Here is a 17144-nt window from a genome sequence, read left to right on the forward strand (position 1 = left end):
TTCCCATTTCGAATGGAACTAGGCAAGGATGTCCGCTCTTCCCGTTGCTTTTCGCCCTGTGTATCGAACCCCTGGCGGTCCAGATCCGATGGGACCCCAACATCAGCGGCATAATGGTTCGAGGTTGCGAATTTAAAATATCATTGTTCACGTTCTCTGGGGGTATACCTTACTCCTCGATGCAAATCCCTATACGATGCAAATTTCAGACCCCTATTCGCGTCTATACTATCCCTTTTGACCAAATGGAGACATTACCCAATGTTTTGGTTTGGACGCATTGCCTCGGGTAAGATGAACATATTACCTAAACTCTTGTACTGCTTTATGACTCTCCCAGTGCCTATCCCGTCTGCCCAGCTCAGAAAACTCCAGAATGACATCCTAAATTTTACGTGGAATTATAAACATCGAATAGCCCGCTCCATAATGTTTGCCTCCCGAAATGAAGGGGGTTTGGCCTTTCCACACCTCCAACGTTACTATTACGCTGCCCAACTGAGGGCTATAGCTTCCTGGGTTACCCTTCCGGCCTATAATTTGCTGGACCCAAATAGACAAAATATGGCTAGCTCCCATCCACCCGAACAATCTATTGTGGAATACTAACGCTGATGTCCCCTCCACCTCCCTACTACATACCATGAACTTCCTACGCACTATTTGGAGACAACTAAACTGCAACACCCCCCTACAATCCGAGGCCTCCTTGGTAACAGCTTTCCTTTACAACTCTAAATTACCCGACAGCTTAACCTCCCAGATGATCTCCCCATGGTTACAGAGGAATCTCTTTCACTATGGACATCTGGTAAACCCAGTGTCTAGGATCTTGTTACCCTTCGACGAACTCAGAACTAAACATGAGCTTCCCCATAGCGCCTTCTTTGGCTACCTCCAAATTTGACACTATGCACTCACCATCACCCCAATCCTCCAATTGAAACGCATCAGCCGGCAGTCTTCTCTATTATCATCTGGAGACTGTTGTCAGACCGATTGTCATCATCTGAAGGCTATTATACATTGCGGTTTTCTTTCACATGTTTGTGCCTAGTTTTTAATTCATCATTTTAACAAAATATATCTAAGGATAATGCACAAGGTTGGTGCGCCCTCTTTTTTCTATTTCTCCACAAGACTGCTATATACTGCTGATGAGAAAAGGTATTTAGCAGTTTATATTTACTAAAATAATTGCATTTCCATGTTCTGTTTACTGTGGGAGACCAGATATAGTGAATGCAGGCTCCTGGGTTTAGTAGCACTAACTGTAAAATTAGTTATGTATAAATTTAGAGAGAAAACAAAACAAAAACTTAGCCCCCTTACTACCACTTTTGCTTTAGATTTGTTTGCTGCTTTTTAACTGTTCTTATGTACACTTTTTAGTTTGAATTGTGTTTTTTTCCAAGACTGCATTAAAAACGTATTTGTACAAGGGTTCAATTGCAGAATAAAATGTGTGCATTTGATAAGGTATATACTACACTGCTCAAAAAAATGAAAGGAACACTTTGAAAACACATCAGATCAAAATGGGGAAAATTATCATGCTGGATATCTATACCGATATGGACTGGGTAATGTTTCAGGATCTATACTAGTATGGACCGGGTATTGTGTTAGGAAGGAAAGGAAGCCACATTGTTTGATGGAAATGAAAATGATCACCTTACAGAGGGCCGATTTCAAAAACACCCTGAAAATCTAATTGAAAAAATGATGCAGCAGGCTAGTCCATTTTGCTGAAATTTCATTGCAGCAACTCAAAATGGTTCTCAGTAGTTTGTATGGCTCCTATGTGCTTGTATGCATGCCTGACAACATCAGGGCATGCTCCTAATGAGATAATGGATGGTGTCCTGGGGTATTTCCTCCCAGATCTGGACCAGGGTATCACTGAGCTCCTGAACAGACTGAGGTGCAATCTTGTGGTGTCCGATGGACCGAAACATAATGTCTCAGAGGTCTACTGGATTTAGGTCAGGCGAGCATGCGGGCCATGGTATCAATTCCTTCATCCTTCAGGAACTGGCTGCATTTTCTGGCCACATGAGGCCAGGCATTGTTGTGTGCCAGGAGGAACCCAGGACCCACTGCATCAGCGTAGGGTCTGACAATGGGTCCAAGGAGTTCATCCTGATACCTAATGGCAGTCAGGCTGCCATTGTCTAGCTTGTAGAGGTCTGTGCATCCCTCCATGGATATGCCTCCCCAGACCATCACTGACCCGCCACCAAACCGGTCATGCTGAACAATGTTACAGGCAGGATAATGTTCTCCACGGCTTCTCCAGACCCTTTCACGTCTGTCACACATGCTCATGGTGAACCTGCTCTCATCTGTGAAAAGCACAGGGTGCCAGTGGCGAATTTGCCAATTCTGGTGTCCAATGGCAAATGCCATTAGAGCTCCATGGTGCCGGGGAGTGAACACAGGACCCACTAGAGGATGTCGGGCCCTCAGGTCACCTTCATGAAGTGTTTCTGATTGGTCAGAGACATTCACATCAGTGGTCTTCTGGAGGTCATTTTGTAGGGCTCTGGCAGTGCTTAATCTGTTCTTTCCTTGCACAAAGGAGCAGATACTGGTCCTGCTGATTGGTTAAGAAACGTCTACGGTCCTATCCAGCTCTTCCCGAGTAACTGCCCGTCTCCTGGAATCTCCTCCATGCTCTTGAGACTGTGCTGGGAGACACAGCAAACCTTCTGGCAATGGCACATATTGCTCGCTCCCGAGTCCTGCTGCTCTGTCCATTGACACAGACAGTGGGACTCGGCCCCGGCCCGCGCCACAGGATTTGATTGAGAGCAGTGGGAGCAAATGGATCCTACTGCTATCAATCTGTTCAATGAGGAGAGAGACAGCAGCTGGAGCTGCTGCATTAGTGCACATCGCTAGATCGGACTCAGGTAAGAAAAAGAGGGGTGTGGGGGGGAGCTGTACCACAGAAGGTTTTTCATCTTAATCCATATAATGCCTCTCCGTGTGCTACAGAGGCTGAGATTTAAACCCTGGTTTGTAAGTTGGAAAAATGCAAGTTCCATCGTGAACAGATTACATTTTTGGGTTATGCAATTTCTACTGCCAGTTTTTCGATGGACCCAGAGAAACGATCTGCAGTTCTACAGTGGCCTCGGCCCGTAGGTCTATGTCCGCTACAATACTTCTTGGCTTTGCCAATTATCGGATATTTATTCATAATTTCTCTTCTCTGGTCAAACCCCTGACTGATATGACCAGGAAGGTAACCCACAGAATTGGTCTCTGGATTCCCTTAAAGCCTTTAAGTCTCTCGAGGCTGCCTTTGTTTCAGGTCCTGTGCTGGCACATTCTGATCCTACGTTACCCTTCATTCTTGAGGTTGATGGGTCTGAGACTGAAGTAGACGCCCTTCTGTCTCAACATCCTACCTCTGAGAGCGCTATGCATTCTTGTGGTTACTTTCCTAAGAAATTGTCTCCTGCAGAATGCAATTACGAGATTGGGGCCAGAATTGTTAGCTATCATTTTAGCTCTTAAAGAATGGAGGCATCTCCTCGAAGGTACCACTGTTCAGGTCCTCATTTTGACTGACCATAAGAATCTCACATTCTTCTCTGATGCAAAACGCTCATCTCCCAGAAGGACGCGATGTGCTCTTTTTCTGTCAAGCTTCAATTGCATAGTCTCATTCTTACCCGGTACTAAGAATGTAAGGGCTGATGAATTGTCACTACAGTTTTCCTCCTCCAAGATGGAGTTGGTTCCTACTCCTGTGGTACCTCCCGATCGTATTCTAGCTACTATTCGCACTAGTCTCATTTCACCTTTGGGTGACCGCTGCTTTGTCCCTGATAATCTCTGCACTGCCTTGCTCCAGACTTACCATTCTTCCAAGGAAGCTGGTCACCCAGGGAAGAATCAACTCATTTGGTCTAGTTCTCAACAATTCTGGTGACCTAGTCTTCGCGCTGATGTAACCGCCTTCGTAGCCTCTTGTTCCGTGTGTTCTCAGAGTAAAACACCGCAACACCTTCCAGTGGGCCTCCTACAACCCATACCCAATGGAGAGAGGCCTTGGACCAACTTGTCTATGGATTTTATTGTGGAGATACCCAACACCCAGGGCAACACCGTTATTCTTATGGTGGTTGACCAGTTCTCGAAGATGTCACGTTGTAGACTACTTAAGAAGTTACATAGTTAGTCAGGTTGAAAAAAGACACAAGTCCATCCAGTTCAACCTTAAATACAATAAATAAATAAAATAAAAAATATCGTACAATCCAATATACCCAATTTTATACCCTCAGTTGATCCAGAGGAAGGCAAAAAACCCCAGCAGAGCATGCTCCAATTTGCTACAGCAGGGGAAAAAATTCCTTCCTGATCCCCCAAGAGGCAATCGGATTTTCCCTGGATCAACTTTATCTATAAATGTTAGTACCCAGTTATATTATGTACATTTAGGAAAGTATCCAGGCCTTTCTTAAAGCAATCTACTGAGCTGGCCAGAACCACCTCTGGCGGGAGGCTATTCCACATTTTCACAGCTCTTGCTGTGAAGAAACCTTTGCGTATTTGGAGATGAAATCTCTGTTCCTCTAGACGTAAAGAGTGCCCCCGTGTCCTCTGGGTTGACCGTAAAGAGAATAACTCAACACCAAGTTCACTATATGGACCCCTTATATATTTGAACATGTTGATCATATCCCCCCTTATTCTCCTCTTCTCAAGAGTGAATCAATTCAGTTCCTCTAATCTTTCCTCAAAGCTGAGCTCCTCCATGCCTCTTATCAGTTTGGTTGCCCTTCTCTGCACTTTCTCCAGTTCCCCGATATCCTTTTTGAGAACTGGTGCCCAAAACTGAACTGCATATTTCAGATGAGGTCTTACTAATGATTTCAACAGGGGCAAAATGATATCTCTCTCTAGAGTCCATACCTCTCTTAATACAAGAAAGGACTTTGCTCGCTTTGGAAACCGCAGCTTGGCATTGCATGCTATTATTGAGCTTATGATCTACCAAAACCCCCAGATCCTTCTCCACCACAGATTTCCCCAGTTGTACTCCCCCTAGCATGTATGATGCATGCATATTCTTAGCCTCCAAGTGCATAACTTTACATTTCTCAACTTTAAACCTCATCTGCCACATAGTCGCCCAATTAGACAGTGCATTGAGGTTGGCTTGTAAATTGGAGACATCCTGTAAGGACATTATTCCACTGCATAGCTTGGTGTCATCTGCAAATACAGAAATGTTACTTTCGATCCCAGACCCAACATCATTTATAAGGATATTAAAAAGTAAGGGTCCCAGCACTGAACCTTGGGGTACACCACAGATAACCTTAGACCATTCAGAGTAAGAATCATTAACCACTACTCTCTGAATTCTGTCTTTTAGCCAGTTTTCTATCCATTTACAAACTGATATTTCCAAGCCTGTAGACTTTACCTTACACATGAGCCGCGTGTGGGGAAATGTGTCGAACGCTTTTTCAAAATCCAAGTATACCACGTCCACAGCCACCCCTCTGTCCAAGGTTTTACTTACCTCTTCATGAAAGAAAATCAGGTTTGTCTGACAACTTCTGTCTTTCATGAATCCATGCTGTCTGTTGCTTAAAATGTTTTTTTCCACATCCAAAGAACTGGCATCAATTTTCACTCAGGAGATCTTTCGGTTACACGGGCTACCCAAGGTTATCATCTCAGACAGGGATAGCCAGTTTGTGTCCAGGTTTTGGTGAGCCTTTTGTGCACAGCTGGGAATTCAGCTTTCCTTCTCCTCTGCGTATTACCCGCAGTCTAATGGGGCAGCAGAACGAGCCAACCAAGCCTTGAAACAGTTTCTACGTGGCTAGATTTTTGACCACCATAACAACTGGGCAGACCTCTTACCTTGGGCCGAGTTTGCTCACAATAGTGCCGTCAATGTCGCTTCCATATTGTCTCAGTTTATGGGGAATTATGGGTTCCAGACATCCATGTTGCCTGACACATTTGTTCCTCAAAGAACTCCTGCATTAGAGGAGCATCTCTGTGATCTCTGTTCCATTTGGGTGCAGGTACAAGAGTCCTTGCGACATGCCAGTGATAGGTACAGACTCCATGCTGACCGCCGACGCCTACCTGCACCTTCCTACTAAGTTGGGGGAGAGGGTCTAGCTGTGATCTCGTAACCTCCGACTCCATGTTACCTCACTGAAACTGGCACCGCGGTATATTGGGCCTTTCTGTAATCTCTATAGAATCAACCCAGTGGCCTACGCTTTAGGGCTTCCTTACAACATGTGTATTTCTAATGTATTCCATGTTTCCCTATTAAAACCATTGGTGTGCAACCGTTTCACCATCTCTGTACCATGTCCTCGCCTGGTTCAGGTTGAGAACCATAAGGAGTATGAGATATAATCTATCATTGACTCCCGTAGGTGTATACAATACCTAGTTCATTGGAAAGGGTATGGTCTGGAGGAACACTCTTGGGTCTCAACCTTAGGACATGCATGCTCCTGTCCTCCTCTTTGCTTTCCATAGACGTTCTCCTCTCAAACCTGGTGCCCCTCCGAGGTCAGGGTTGGGCTCTCAGCAGCTCTCTTCTCTGTGCTCAGCTGTCGGATGATTGTCAGCACTCATTGTTTCCACAGTGGCTCACCTATTGATCATTACCTGCTCATCAGTCCTGCCTATAGCCAGCACCTTCTGGCTATTTAACCATGTGCCGACCGCCTAACGCAGATATACTGCGGCAGAATGGCACGGGCAGGCAAAATCACGTACCTGGTGCCTGAGGCGGTAGGCTTCGTTAGGGGAGCGATCCAGGCTGAGGGGGGGACCATTCATTCGTGGCCACCCCCTCGCGATCGCTCCCAACGAATGAAAATCTTCCTCTGCTGCTGTAATGTAAACAGCGGAAGAGGAAGTGATGTCATCTCTCCTCGAGTCTGTATTTTCCATTCCGGCGCAGAGGAGAGAAGACATCTGAGTAAGTGCACAAAACTACACATACAGTAAAACACACTAAGCACACATTTCACCCCCCATCACCCCCCCCCCCCCGTCACAGTGACACCAATAGCAGTCTTTCTGATTACTGCATTGGTGTCAGTTTGTGACAATTAGGGCAGTTAGTGTTAGCCCCCTTTAGGTCTAGGGTACCCCCCTAACCCCCCCCTAAAAAAGTTTTAACCCCTTGATCACCCCCGTCGCCAGTGTCACTAAGCGATCGTTTTTCTGATCGCTGTATTAGTGTCACTGGTGACGCTAGTTAGGGAGATAAGTATTTAGGTTTGCCCTCAGCGTTTTATAGCGTCAGGGACCCCCATATACTACCTAGTAAAGGTTTTAACCCCTTGATTGCCCCCTAGTTAACCCTTTCACCAGTGATCACCGTATAACTGTTACGGGTGACGCTGGTTAGTTAGTTTATTTTTTATAGTGTCAGGGCACCCGCCGTTTATTACCTAATAAAGGTTTAACCCCCTGATCGCCCGGTGGTGATATAAGTTAGGTTTTAGGGTCAGATAGGGTCTGCCTCGCCCCAAGCAGCGTCACACTAGTGCCAGTACCGCTAACACCCACGTACGCACCATACACCTCCCTTAGTGGTATAGTATCTGAACGGATCAATATCTGATCAGATCTATACTAGCGTCCCCAGCAGTTTAGGGCTCCCAAAAACGCAGTATTAGAGGGATCAGCCCAGATACCTGCTAGCACCTGCGTTTTGCCCCTCCGCCCGGCCCAGCCCAGCCCACCCCACCCAAGTGCAGTATCGTTCGATCACTGTCACTTACAAAACACTAAACGCATAACTGCAGCGTTCGCAGAGTCAGGCCTGATCTCTGCGATCGCTAACAGTTTTTTTGGTAGCGTTTTGGTGAACTGGCAAGCACCAGCCCCAGGCAGCGTCAGGTTAGTGCCAGTAGTGCTAAAACCCACACGCACCGTACACCTCCCTTAGTGGTATAGTATCTGAACGGAACAATATCTGAACCGATCAGATCTATATTAGCCCATCATTAGAAGTGGGTGGATGAAGGGAGGTATTCTAATGGTGGGCATACCCACCAATCAATCTCTTTTTTTCGTTTAGCCCACAGCCTGCATGAAAAAAAAGATTACAATATATGCCCAACAAGGACCAGCAACGTACTGGTATGTTGCTGGACTTTGAGTGGTTATACCAGAAAGATGCCTGCAGGTTTAGGTATCATCTTGGTATCATTCTTTTCAGCCAGCGGTCGGCTTTCATGTAAAAGCAATCCTAGCGGCTAATTAGCCTCTAGACCAGAGGTCTCAAACTGGTGGCCCTCCAGCTGTTACAAAACTACAAGTCCTATCATGCCTTTGCCTGTGGGATTCATGCTTGTAACTGTCAGCATTGCAATGCTTCGTGGGACTTTGCAATAGCTGGAGTGCCGCCAGTTTGAGACCCCTGCTCTAGACAGCTTTTACAATCATTGGGAGGGAATGCTCCCCCTCTCCCACCGTCTTCCATGTTTTTCTCTGGTTCTCCTGTCCCAACAGGGAACCTGAGAATACAGCTGGTGATTCGGCCAGCTGACCATAGAGCTGATCAGAGTCCAGAATGGATCCAATCATCTCTATGGCCTAAGAAACCGGAAGCTATGAGCATTTCATGACTTAGATTTCTCCGGATGTAAACAGCGCCATTGGGAAATTGGGAAAGCATTTTATCACACTGATCTTGGTGTGGTCAGATGCTTTGAGGGCAGAGGAGAGATCTAGGGTCTAATGGACCCCATTTTTTTCAAAAAAGAGTACCTGTCACTACCTATTGCTATCATAGGGGATATTTACATTCCCTGACATAACAATAAAAATAATAAAAAAAAAAAAAAAAATGAAAGGAACAGTTTAAAAATAAGATAAAAAAGCAAAAAAAAAAATAAAGAAAAAAAAAAAAAAGCACCCCTGTCCAACTGCTCTCGCGCAAAGGCGAATGGAAGCGTTGGTCTGGCGTCAAATGTAAACAGCAATTGCACCATGCATGTGAGGTATCACCGCGAAGTTCAGATCGAGGGCAGTAATTTTAGCAGTAGACAACCTCTGTAAATCTAAAGTGGTAACCTGTAAAGGCTTTTAAAAATGTATGTAGTTTGTCGCCACTGCATGTTTGTGCGCAATTTTAAAGCATGTCATGTTTGGTATCCATGTACTCGGCCTAAGATCATCTTTTTTATTTCATCAAACATTTGGGCAATATAGTGTGTTTTAGTGCATTAAAATAAAAAAAGTGTGTTTTTTTCCCAAAAAAATCGCTGCGCAAATACTGTGTGAAAAAAAAATGAAACGCACACTATTTTAATCTGTAGGGCCTTTACATTAAAAAAATATATAATGTTTGGGGGTTCAAAGAAATTTTCTTGCAAAAAAAAATGTTTTAATGTAAACGAATATGTCAGAAAGGGTCTTCAAGTGGTTAGAAGAGTGGGTAATGTGTGACATAAGCTTCTAAATGTTGTGCATAAAATGCCAGGACAGTTCAAGACCCCCCCAAATGACCCCATTTTGGAAAGTAGACACCCCAAGCTTTTTGCTGAGAGGCATGTTGAGTCCATGGAATATTTTATATTGTGACACAAGTTGCGGGAAAAAGACACATTTTTTTTTTTTTGCACAAAGTTGTCACTAAATGATATATTGCTCAAACATGCCATGTGAATATGTGGAATTACACCCCAAAATACATTCTGTTGCTTCTCCTGAGTACGGGGATACCACATATGTGAGACTTTTTGGGAGCCTAACCGTATACGGGACCTCAAAAACCAAGCACCGCCTTCAGAGTTTCTAAGGGTGTAAATTTTTGATTTCACTCCTCACTGCCTATCACAGTTTCGGAGGCCATGGGATGCCCAGATGGCACAAACCCCCCCAAATGACCCCATTTTGGAAAGTAGACACCCCAAGCTATTTGCTGAGAGGTATGGTGAATATTTTGCAGACCTCACTTTTTGTCACAAAGTTTTGAAAATTGAAAAAAGAAATAAAAAATACATTTTTCTTTTCTTTCTTAATTTTCAAAAACAAATGAGAGCTGCAAAATACTCACCATGCCTCTCAGCAAATAGCTTGGGGTGTCTACTTTCCAAAATGGGGTCATTGGGTGGGGGTTGTGCCATCTTGGCATTTTATGGCCTTCAAAACTGTGATAGGTAGTGAGTGAAATCAAAAATTTACGCCCTTAGAAATCCTGAAGGCGGTGATTGGTTTTCAGGGCCCCGTACGCGGCTAGGCTCCCAAAAAGTCCCACACGTGGTATCCCCATACTCAGGAGAAGCAGCAGAATGTATTTTGGGGTGTAATTCCACATATGCCCATGGCATGTTTGAGCAATATATCATTTAGTGACAACTTTGTGCAAAAAAAGTTTGTCATTTTCCTGCAACTTGTGTCAAAATATTAAATATTCCATGGACTCAACATGCCTCTCAGCAAATAGCTTGGGGTGTCTACTTTCCAAAATGGGGTCATTTTGGGGGGGGGGGTTGAACTGTCCTGGCATTTTATGGCCTTCAAAACTGTGATAGGTAGTGAGGAGTGAAATCAAAAATTTACACCCTTAGAAATCCTGAAGGCGGTGCATGGTTTTCGGGGACCCGTACGCAGCTAGGCTCCCAAAAAGTCCCACACATGTGGTATCCCCATACTCAGGAGAAGCAGCTAAATGTATTTTGGGGTGCAATTCCACAAATGCCCATGGCCTGTGTGAGCAATATATCACTTAGTGACAACTTTTTGTAAATTTTTTTTTTTGTCATTATTCAATCACTTGGGACAAAAAAATTAATATTCAATGGGCTCAACATGCCTCTCAGCAATTTCCTTGGGGTGTCTACTTTCCAAAATGGGGTCATTTTTGCGCAAACCAATAAATATACGCTTATTGACTTTTTTTTACCAAAGACATGTGGCTGAATACATTTTGGACTAAATGTATGACTAAAATTGAGTTTATTGAATTTTTTTTTATAACAAAAAGTAGAAAATATCATTTTTTTTTCAAAATTTTCGGTCTTTTTCCGTTTATAGCGCAAAAAATAAAAACCGCAGAGGTGATCAAATACCATCAAAAGAAAGCTCTATTTGTGGGAACAAAAGGACACAAATTTCATTTGGGTACAGCATTGCATGACTGCGCAATTAGCAGTTAAAGCGACGCAGTGCCAAATTGTAAAAAGGGCTCTGGCCAGGAAGGAGGTAAATCCTTCCGGGGCTGAACTGCCTTGTTCATTCCTTTCGTGCCTTCGCCTGATCAATATATCTGGAGTTTCCCTGCTGTGTTCCTGAGAAAGGCTTTGCCCGGCTGACGTCCCTTCTGGTTCCTGATCCTGTTCTTCTGCCTCAGACTATGCTGATCTCTGGTCTCCTAATTACTGGCTTGTCTTGACTACCTGCTTTGGCTTCCGAATCCTGGCTTATGTTTTGACTACGTTTACTGATCTGTACCATTTTTACCATTATATTAAAAGGTGTGATTTTTACTGCATTTTCTGTCACAGTCTGGTTGATTGTTCCTGACATAGGTATAAGAGGCAGAGTGGGAGCTGATCATTGACCACTGGAAGAAGAGAATTTCCTACCATTTGTTTTATCCCCAGTGGTGACACAGACAGCAATGAAAATCTAATAGGGGTGTACACTACTCTATCCACAACTAAAAAAAGTTTTGGCTAGAGATACAATTCAGTAGCAAAAATGGGAGAACAGTCACGTATTGGCTAACAAAGCAATGAAGAATGGTGATCCAAAGTGAGCACAATGTTATATATTTTTTTGGGTAAAAAAACATACAAGAAAATTGTTGTAAAACCTATTTTACTCACAGTAATTCCTTTATCTGGCTTGTGGTCAGAGTTGTCATAAGATCACTGAAATGAGGACCCTCCAGATTGTTCTTGGACAGGTCCAGTCTCTTCAGTATCTGGTTATCTCTTATTCCCAATGCCAGGTGGGTGCAGGATCTGTCTGTCAGGTTATTACCATACAAACTGTAGAAGAGAAAGATAACAAAAAATTACATTAAATACAAAATCCACAATTAATCTAAAGTGAATGTAAACCCTAACAATGCACATCTCTCATTCCTCTTGGCCTGTTGAGAATACAGTTGAAAGTATTTTGTTATATTTTGTTACAAATAACTTGTTGACCCTTCAGGGTCGTGATGACGTAACTGGGTGTGCAAAGCATTTCCAAGCATGAGTCCTGCGAGTGTTTTTTTTCCTTTGCTTTGTGCACTGGTCCAAATCATTTGGTGGAGGGGAGATTATGGCGTGGGGTTGTTTTTCAGGGGTTGGGCTTGGCCCCTTAGTTCCAGTGAAGGGAACTCTTAAGGTGTCAGCATACCAAGACATTTTAGACAATTTCATGCTCCCAACTTTGTGGAAAAAGTTTGGGGATGTCCCCTTCCTGTTCCAACAAGACTGCGCACTAGTGCACAAAGCCAGGTCCATAAAGACATGGATGAGCGAGTTTGGTTGGAGGAACTTAACTGGCCTGCACAGAGTCCTGACCTCAACCCGAAGAACACCTTTGGGATGAATTAGAGCGGAGATTGCGAGCCAGGCCTTCTCGTCCAACTTCAGTGCCTGACTTCACAAATGCTCTTCTGGAAGAATGGTCAAACATTCCCATAGACACACTCCTAAACCTTGTGGACAGCCTTCCCAGAAGAGTTGAAGCTGTTATAGCTGCAAAGGGTGGGCCAACTCAATATTGAACCCTACAGACTACACGCACAGGAACTTTAATGGCATCCCAGCCTTAAAGGCAGGTGTCCCAATACTTTGGGTAATGTAGTGTATATTGGCCTCATATTTGTGGTATATGCATAATCTCCTCCTGCAAATAGTCAAGTACTTTCCAAACAATGTCTCTTGTTCTGGATGGGGAGTCAGGGGTGTATAGAGCCCCATGAACTTGATTCAGCTTAATTGATTGGGTCCAGGGGTGACCCAAGATGTTATTAACCGCTTGCAGACCACCCATCGTACATATGCTGTGGCAGGGTGACTGCTCTGCGCTGGATCACGTACCTAGAAAGTGATCCGTGCACCGGGGTAGGGGGCACACAAGCCGCCCCAGCTGTGCTGTGATTTGCTGCAGCACGAGCCAATCAACGGTGCTGGCCGCTGATTGGTCACCAGCACCTGACAATCTGCTCGTTATTACCGAAGAGTGCCCTGTGTTTGTAAACAAACACGGGCTCTCTTCTGACAGCAGCAATGTGCTGTTTTTTCCTCCCTGCAAGACTCACTGCGGTTATGAAAACTGTGGCTCTATGCACCCCTTTTCCCCTTGCCCATTCACAGAACGCTGTGTGCTCTGTGAATGGTTCAAAAATACATACTGTTCTATGGTTCAGTTCTGTCTTTATGAATGGAGTGGATATACCTAATATTTATGAGTTTAAGGTGTAAAAGTGCCCCAGACATTTATTGTTACAATCAGTTCTTACAGCAATTCTTCTATCCGGCTTATGGTCAGAGCTGTCATCAGATCCCTGAAATGAGGACCCTCCAGATTATTATTAGACAGGTCCAGTCTCCTCAGTGTTCGGTTATTTCTTATTCCTGCTGCCAGGTGGGGGCAGGAACTGTCTGTCAGTTACATAGTTACATAGTAGGTGAGGTTGAAAAAAAGACACAAGTCCAACCTATGTGTGTGATTATGTGTCAGTATTACATTACATATTCCTGTATGTTGCGGTCATTCAGGTGATTATCTAATAGTTTCTTGAAGCTATCAATGCTCCCCGCTGAGACCACCGCCTGTGGAAGGGAATTCCACATCCTTTCCGCTCTTACAGTAAAGAACCCTCTACGTAGTTTAAGGTTAAACCTCTTTTCTTCTAATTGTAATGAGTGGCCACGAGTCTTATTAAACTCTCTTCTGCGAAAAAGTTTTATCCCTATTGTGGGGTCACCAGTACAATATTTGTAAATTGAAATCATATCCCCTCTCAAGCGTCTCTTCTCCAGAGAGAATAAGTTCAGAGCTCGCAACCTTTCCTCATAACTAAGATCCTCCAGACCCTTTATTAGCTTTGTTGCCCTTCTTTGTACTCCATTTCCAGTACATCCCTCCTGAGGACTGGTGCCCAGAACTGGACAGCATACTCCAGGTGCGGCCGGACCAGAGTCTTGTAGAGCGGGAGAATTATCGTTTTATCTCTGGAGTTGATCCCCCTTTTAATGCATGCCAATATTCTGTTTGTTTGCTTTATTAGCAGCAGCTTGGCATCGCATGCCATTGCTGAGCCTATCATCTACTAGGACCCCCAGGTCCTTTTCCATCCTAGATTCCCCCAGAGGTTCTCCCCCCAGTGTATAGATTGCATTCATATTTTTGCCACCCAAATGCATTATTTTACATTTTTCTACATTGAACCTCATTTGCCATGTAGTCGCCCACCCCATTAATTTGTTCAGGTCTTTTTGCAAGATTTCCACATCCTGCGGAGAAGTTATTGCCCTGCTTAGCTTAGTATCGTCTGCAAAAAAAGAGATTGAACTGTTTATCCCATTCTCCAGATCGTTTATGAACAAATTAAATAGGATTGGTCCCAGCACAGAACCCTGGGGGACCCCACTACCCACCCCTGACCATTCCGAGTACTCCCCATTTATCACCACCCTCTGAACTCGCCCTTGTAGCCAGTTTTCAATCCATGTACTCACCCTATGGTCCATGCCAACGGACCTTATTTTGTACAGTAAACGTTTATGGGGAACTGTTTCAAATGCTTTTGCAAAATCCAGATACACCACGTCTACGGGCCTTCCTTTATCTAGATGGCAACTCACCTCCTCATAGAAGGTTAATAGATTGGTTTGGCAAGAACGATTCTTCATGAATCCATGCTGATTGCTGCTAATAATATCATTTTTATTACTAAAATCTTGTATATACACTGTAGTCCCTTATCATCCCCTCCAAGAGTTTACATACTATTGATGTTAGGCTAACTGGTCTGTAATTCCCAGGGATGTTTTTTGGGCCCTTTTTAAATATTGGTGCTACATTGGCTTTTCTCCAATCAGCTGGTACCATTCCAGTCAATAGACTGTCTGTAAAAATTAGGAACAACGGTCTGGCAATCACCTGAGTTCCCTAAGTACCCTCGGATGCAAGCCATCTGGTCCCGGTGATTTATTAATGTTAAGTTTCTCAAGTCTAATTTTAATTCCGTCCTCTGTTAACCATGTAGGTGCTTCCTGTGTTGTGTCATGAGGATAAACACTGCAGTTTTGGTTACTGAAGCCCCCCGATTCACTCGTGAATACTGAGAAGAATAAATTCAATACCTTTGCCATCGCCCCATCCTTTGTAACCAGATGTCCTTCCTCATTCTTTATGGGGCCAATATGGTCTGTCCTCCCTTTTTTACTGTTTACATACTTAAAGAATTTCTTGGGATTTTTTTTGCTCTCCTCCGCTATGTGTCTTTCATGTTCTATCTTAGCTGTCCTAATTGCACCCTTACATTTCTTATTGCATTCTTTATAAAGTCTGAATGCTGAGGATGGTCCCTCAACCTTGTATTTTTTGAAGGCCTTCTCCTTTGCTTTTATATGCATTTTTGCATTGAAGTTAAGCCATCCAGGATTTTTGTTCGCTCTTTTAAATTTATTACCCAATGGGATACATTGGCTAATGCCCTTATTTAATATGCTCTTAAAGCAAACCCATCTCTCCTCTGTATTCTTTGTTCCTAATATTTTATCCCAATTTATGCCTTTTAGCGAGGTTTGTAGTTTAGGGAAGTTGGCTCTTTTGAAATTCAGTGTCTTTGTGTTCCCTTCATGTTTCCTATTTGTGTAATTTATACTGAAATTGACCTGTGATCGCTGTTACCTAAATTGCCCCGTATTTCCACATCTGTGATCAGGTCTGTATTGTTGGTAATCAGTAGATCCAGTAATGTTTTATTTCTAGTTGGTGCGTCTACCATCTGACCCATAAAATTGTCCTGCAAGACATTAAGGAACTGGCGAGCCTTAAATGAATGCGCGGTTCCCTTCGCCCAGTCTATGTCTGGATAATTAAAATCCCCCATTATGATAACACTTCCCATCCTTGCTGCTAATCCAATTTGTGATAGGAGATCCGTCTCCACTTCCTCCCTCAGGTTAGGGGGCCTATAGCATACTCCCAGTATTATTTTCCCCTTAGCTTCATCCCTTTGGAGCTCTACCCATAAGGATTCCACCTCCTCCCTAGCTCCCTCAGTGATGTCATCTCTCACATTCACTTGTACATTATTCTTGATATATAGGCATACCCCTTGTCACGGGCATGGCCAGAGCGGAGGCTGTTGGAGAGGACTGTGTGCAAGCCTGTTGCCCACCGATTATGGGCCCTAGCATTTGGGGGAATGGTGCTCTCTGTGAGCTGTATGCCTGGGGACCCTGGGGTTGGTGTTACTTTGGATTCAGCTCCATGTCCCCCCAAAACACACGGACTCTGGAACCCGTTATATGCCATATTAGAATGATAAGACTGAATTATACTGTTGGGACACATCCTGTGAGGAGATGCTAATGTCATCATCTCCACTCACCTGTCTGATGTCAGCTATAATGGGTTTAATGTAAATAAGTTTAGTCTAGGTTCTAAAGGTATTCAACTCATTGTTGTTTGTTCTAATTAACCCTGTGTTGATGTTTATGGTAATGTGTGTTAATTGAATGAGCTGATCACATTGTCCTCTATACAATGTAGGAGACGGGACGACTCCTATTGGAGCTCATGTTAATTAGGTTAATTAGGTTATGTTTGTATTGTTAATTGTAATTAGCTCCAGCTAATGTGTTTATATTCCTGTGTGAAGCTCGGTGACCACAAGTCTGGGCGAAAGGTCATGTCTTAGCCACCTAGGCTGTATAAAGGATGAGATAATTAGCTCATGTTAATTAGGTTAGCTTTGAGTCAGCCTGGTGTATAAATGTGTGGGTTATCTCAAATAAAAAAACAGTTCTGATGTACTCCAAGACTGGTGTTGTCTAGTTCTTGGGGTTCCTATGGCCAGCTCTGTTCCAGAACTTAGGAAGCGGTATATGACGGAAGCACTCAAGCGGAGTGTGGGGCGTTCCGTGACATTGGTGGCAAGCAGCGGGAAA

General features: G+C 43.9%; 1 protein-coding gene across 6 annotated transcripts in view; it reads right to left on the reverse strand.

Moving 5' to 3' along the window:
- LOC141144050 (NACHT, LRR and PYD domains-containing protein 6-like) overlaps positions 1-17144 on the reverse strand; it is a 373857-nt gene that overhangs the window by 189270 nt on the left and 167443 nt on the right. For all 6 annotated transcript variants that reach the window (XR_012244340.1, XR_012244339.1, XR_012244338.1 and 3 more), the window contains exon 9: positions 11847-12011. Coding sequence is in view for 3 of the 6 variants with exons in the window: in XM_073629400.1 (XP_073485501.1) it covers positions 11847-12011 (165 nt within the window). In the remaining 3 variants the exon portion in view is untranslated. The remainder of the gene's footprint in view (positions 1-11846; positions 12012-17144) is intronic.

Source organism: Aquarana catesbeiana, linkage group LG05 (assembly GCF_042186555.1).
Source record: "Aquarana catesbeiana isolate 2022-GZ linkage group LG05, ASM4218655v1, whole genome shotgun sequence".
NCBI classification, from domain to species: domain Eukaryota; kingdom Metazoa; phylum Chordata; class Amphibia; order Anura; family Ranidae; genus Aquarana; species Aquarana catesbeiana.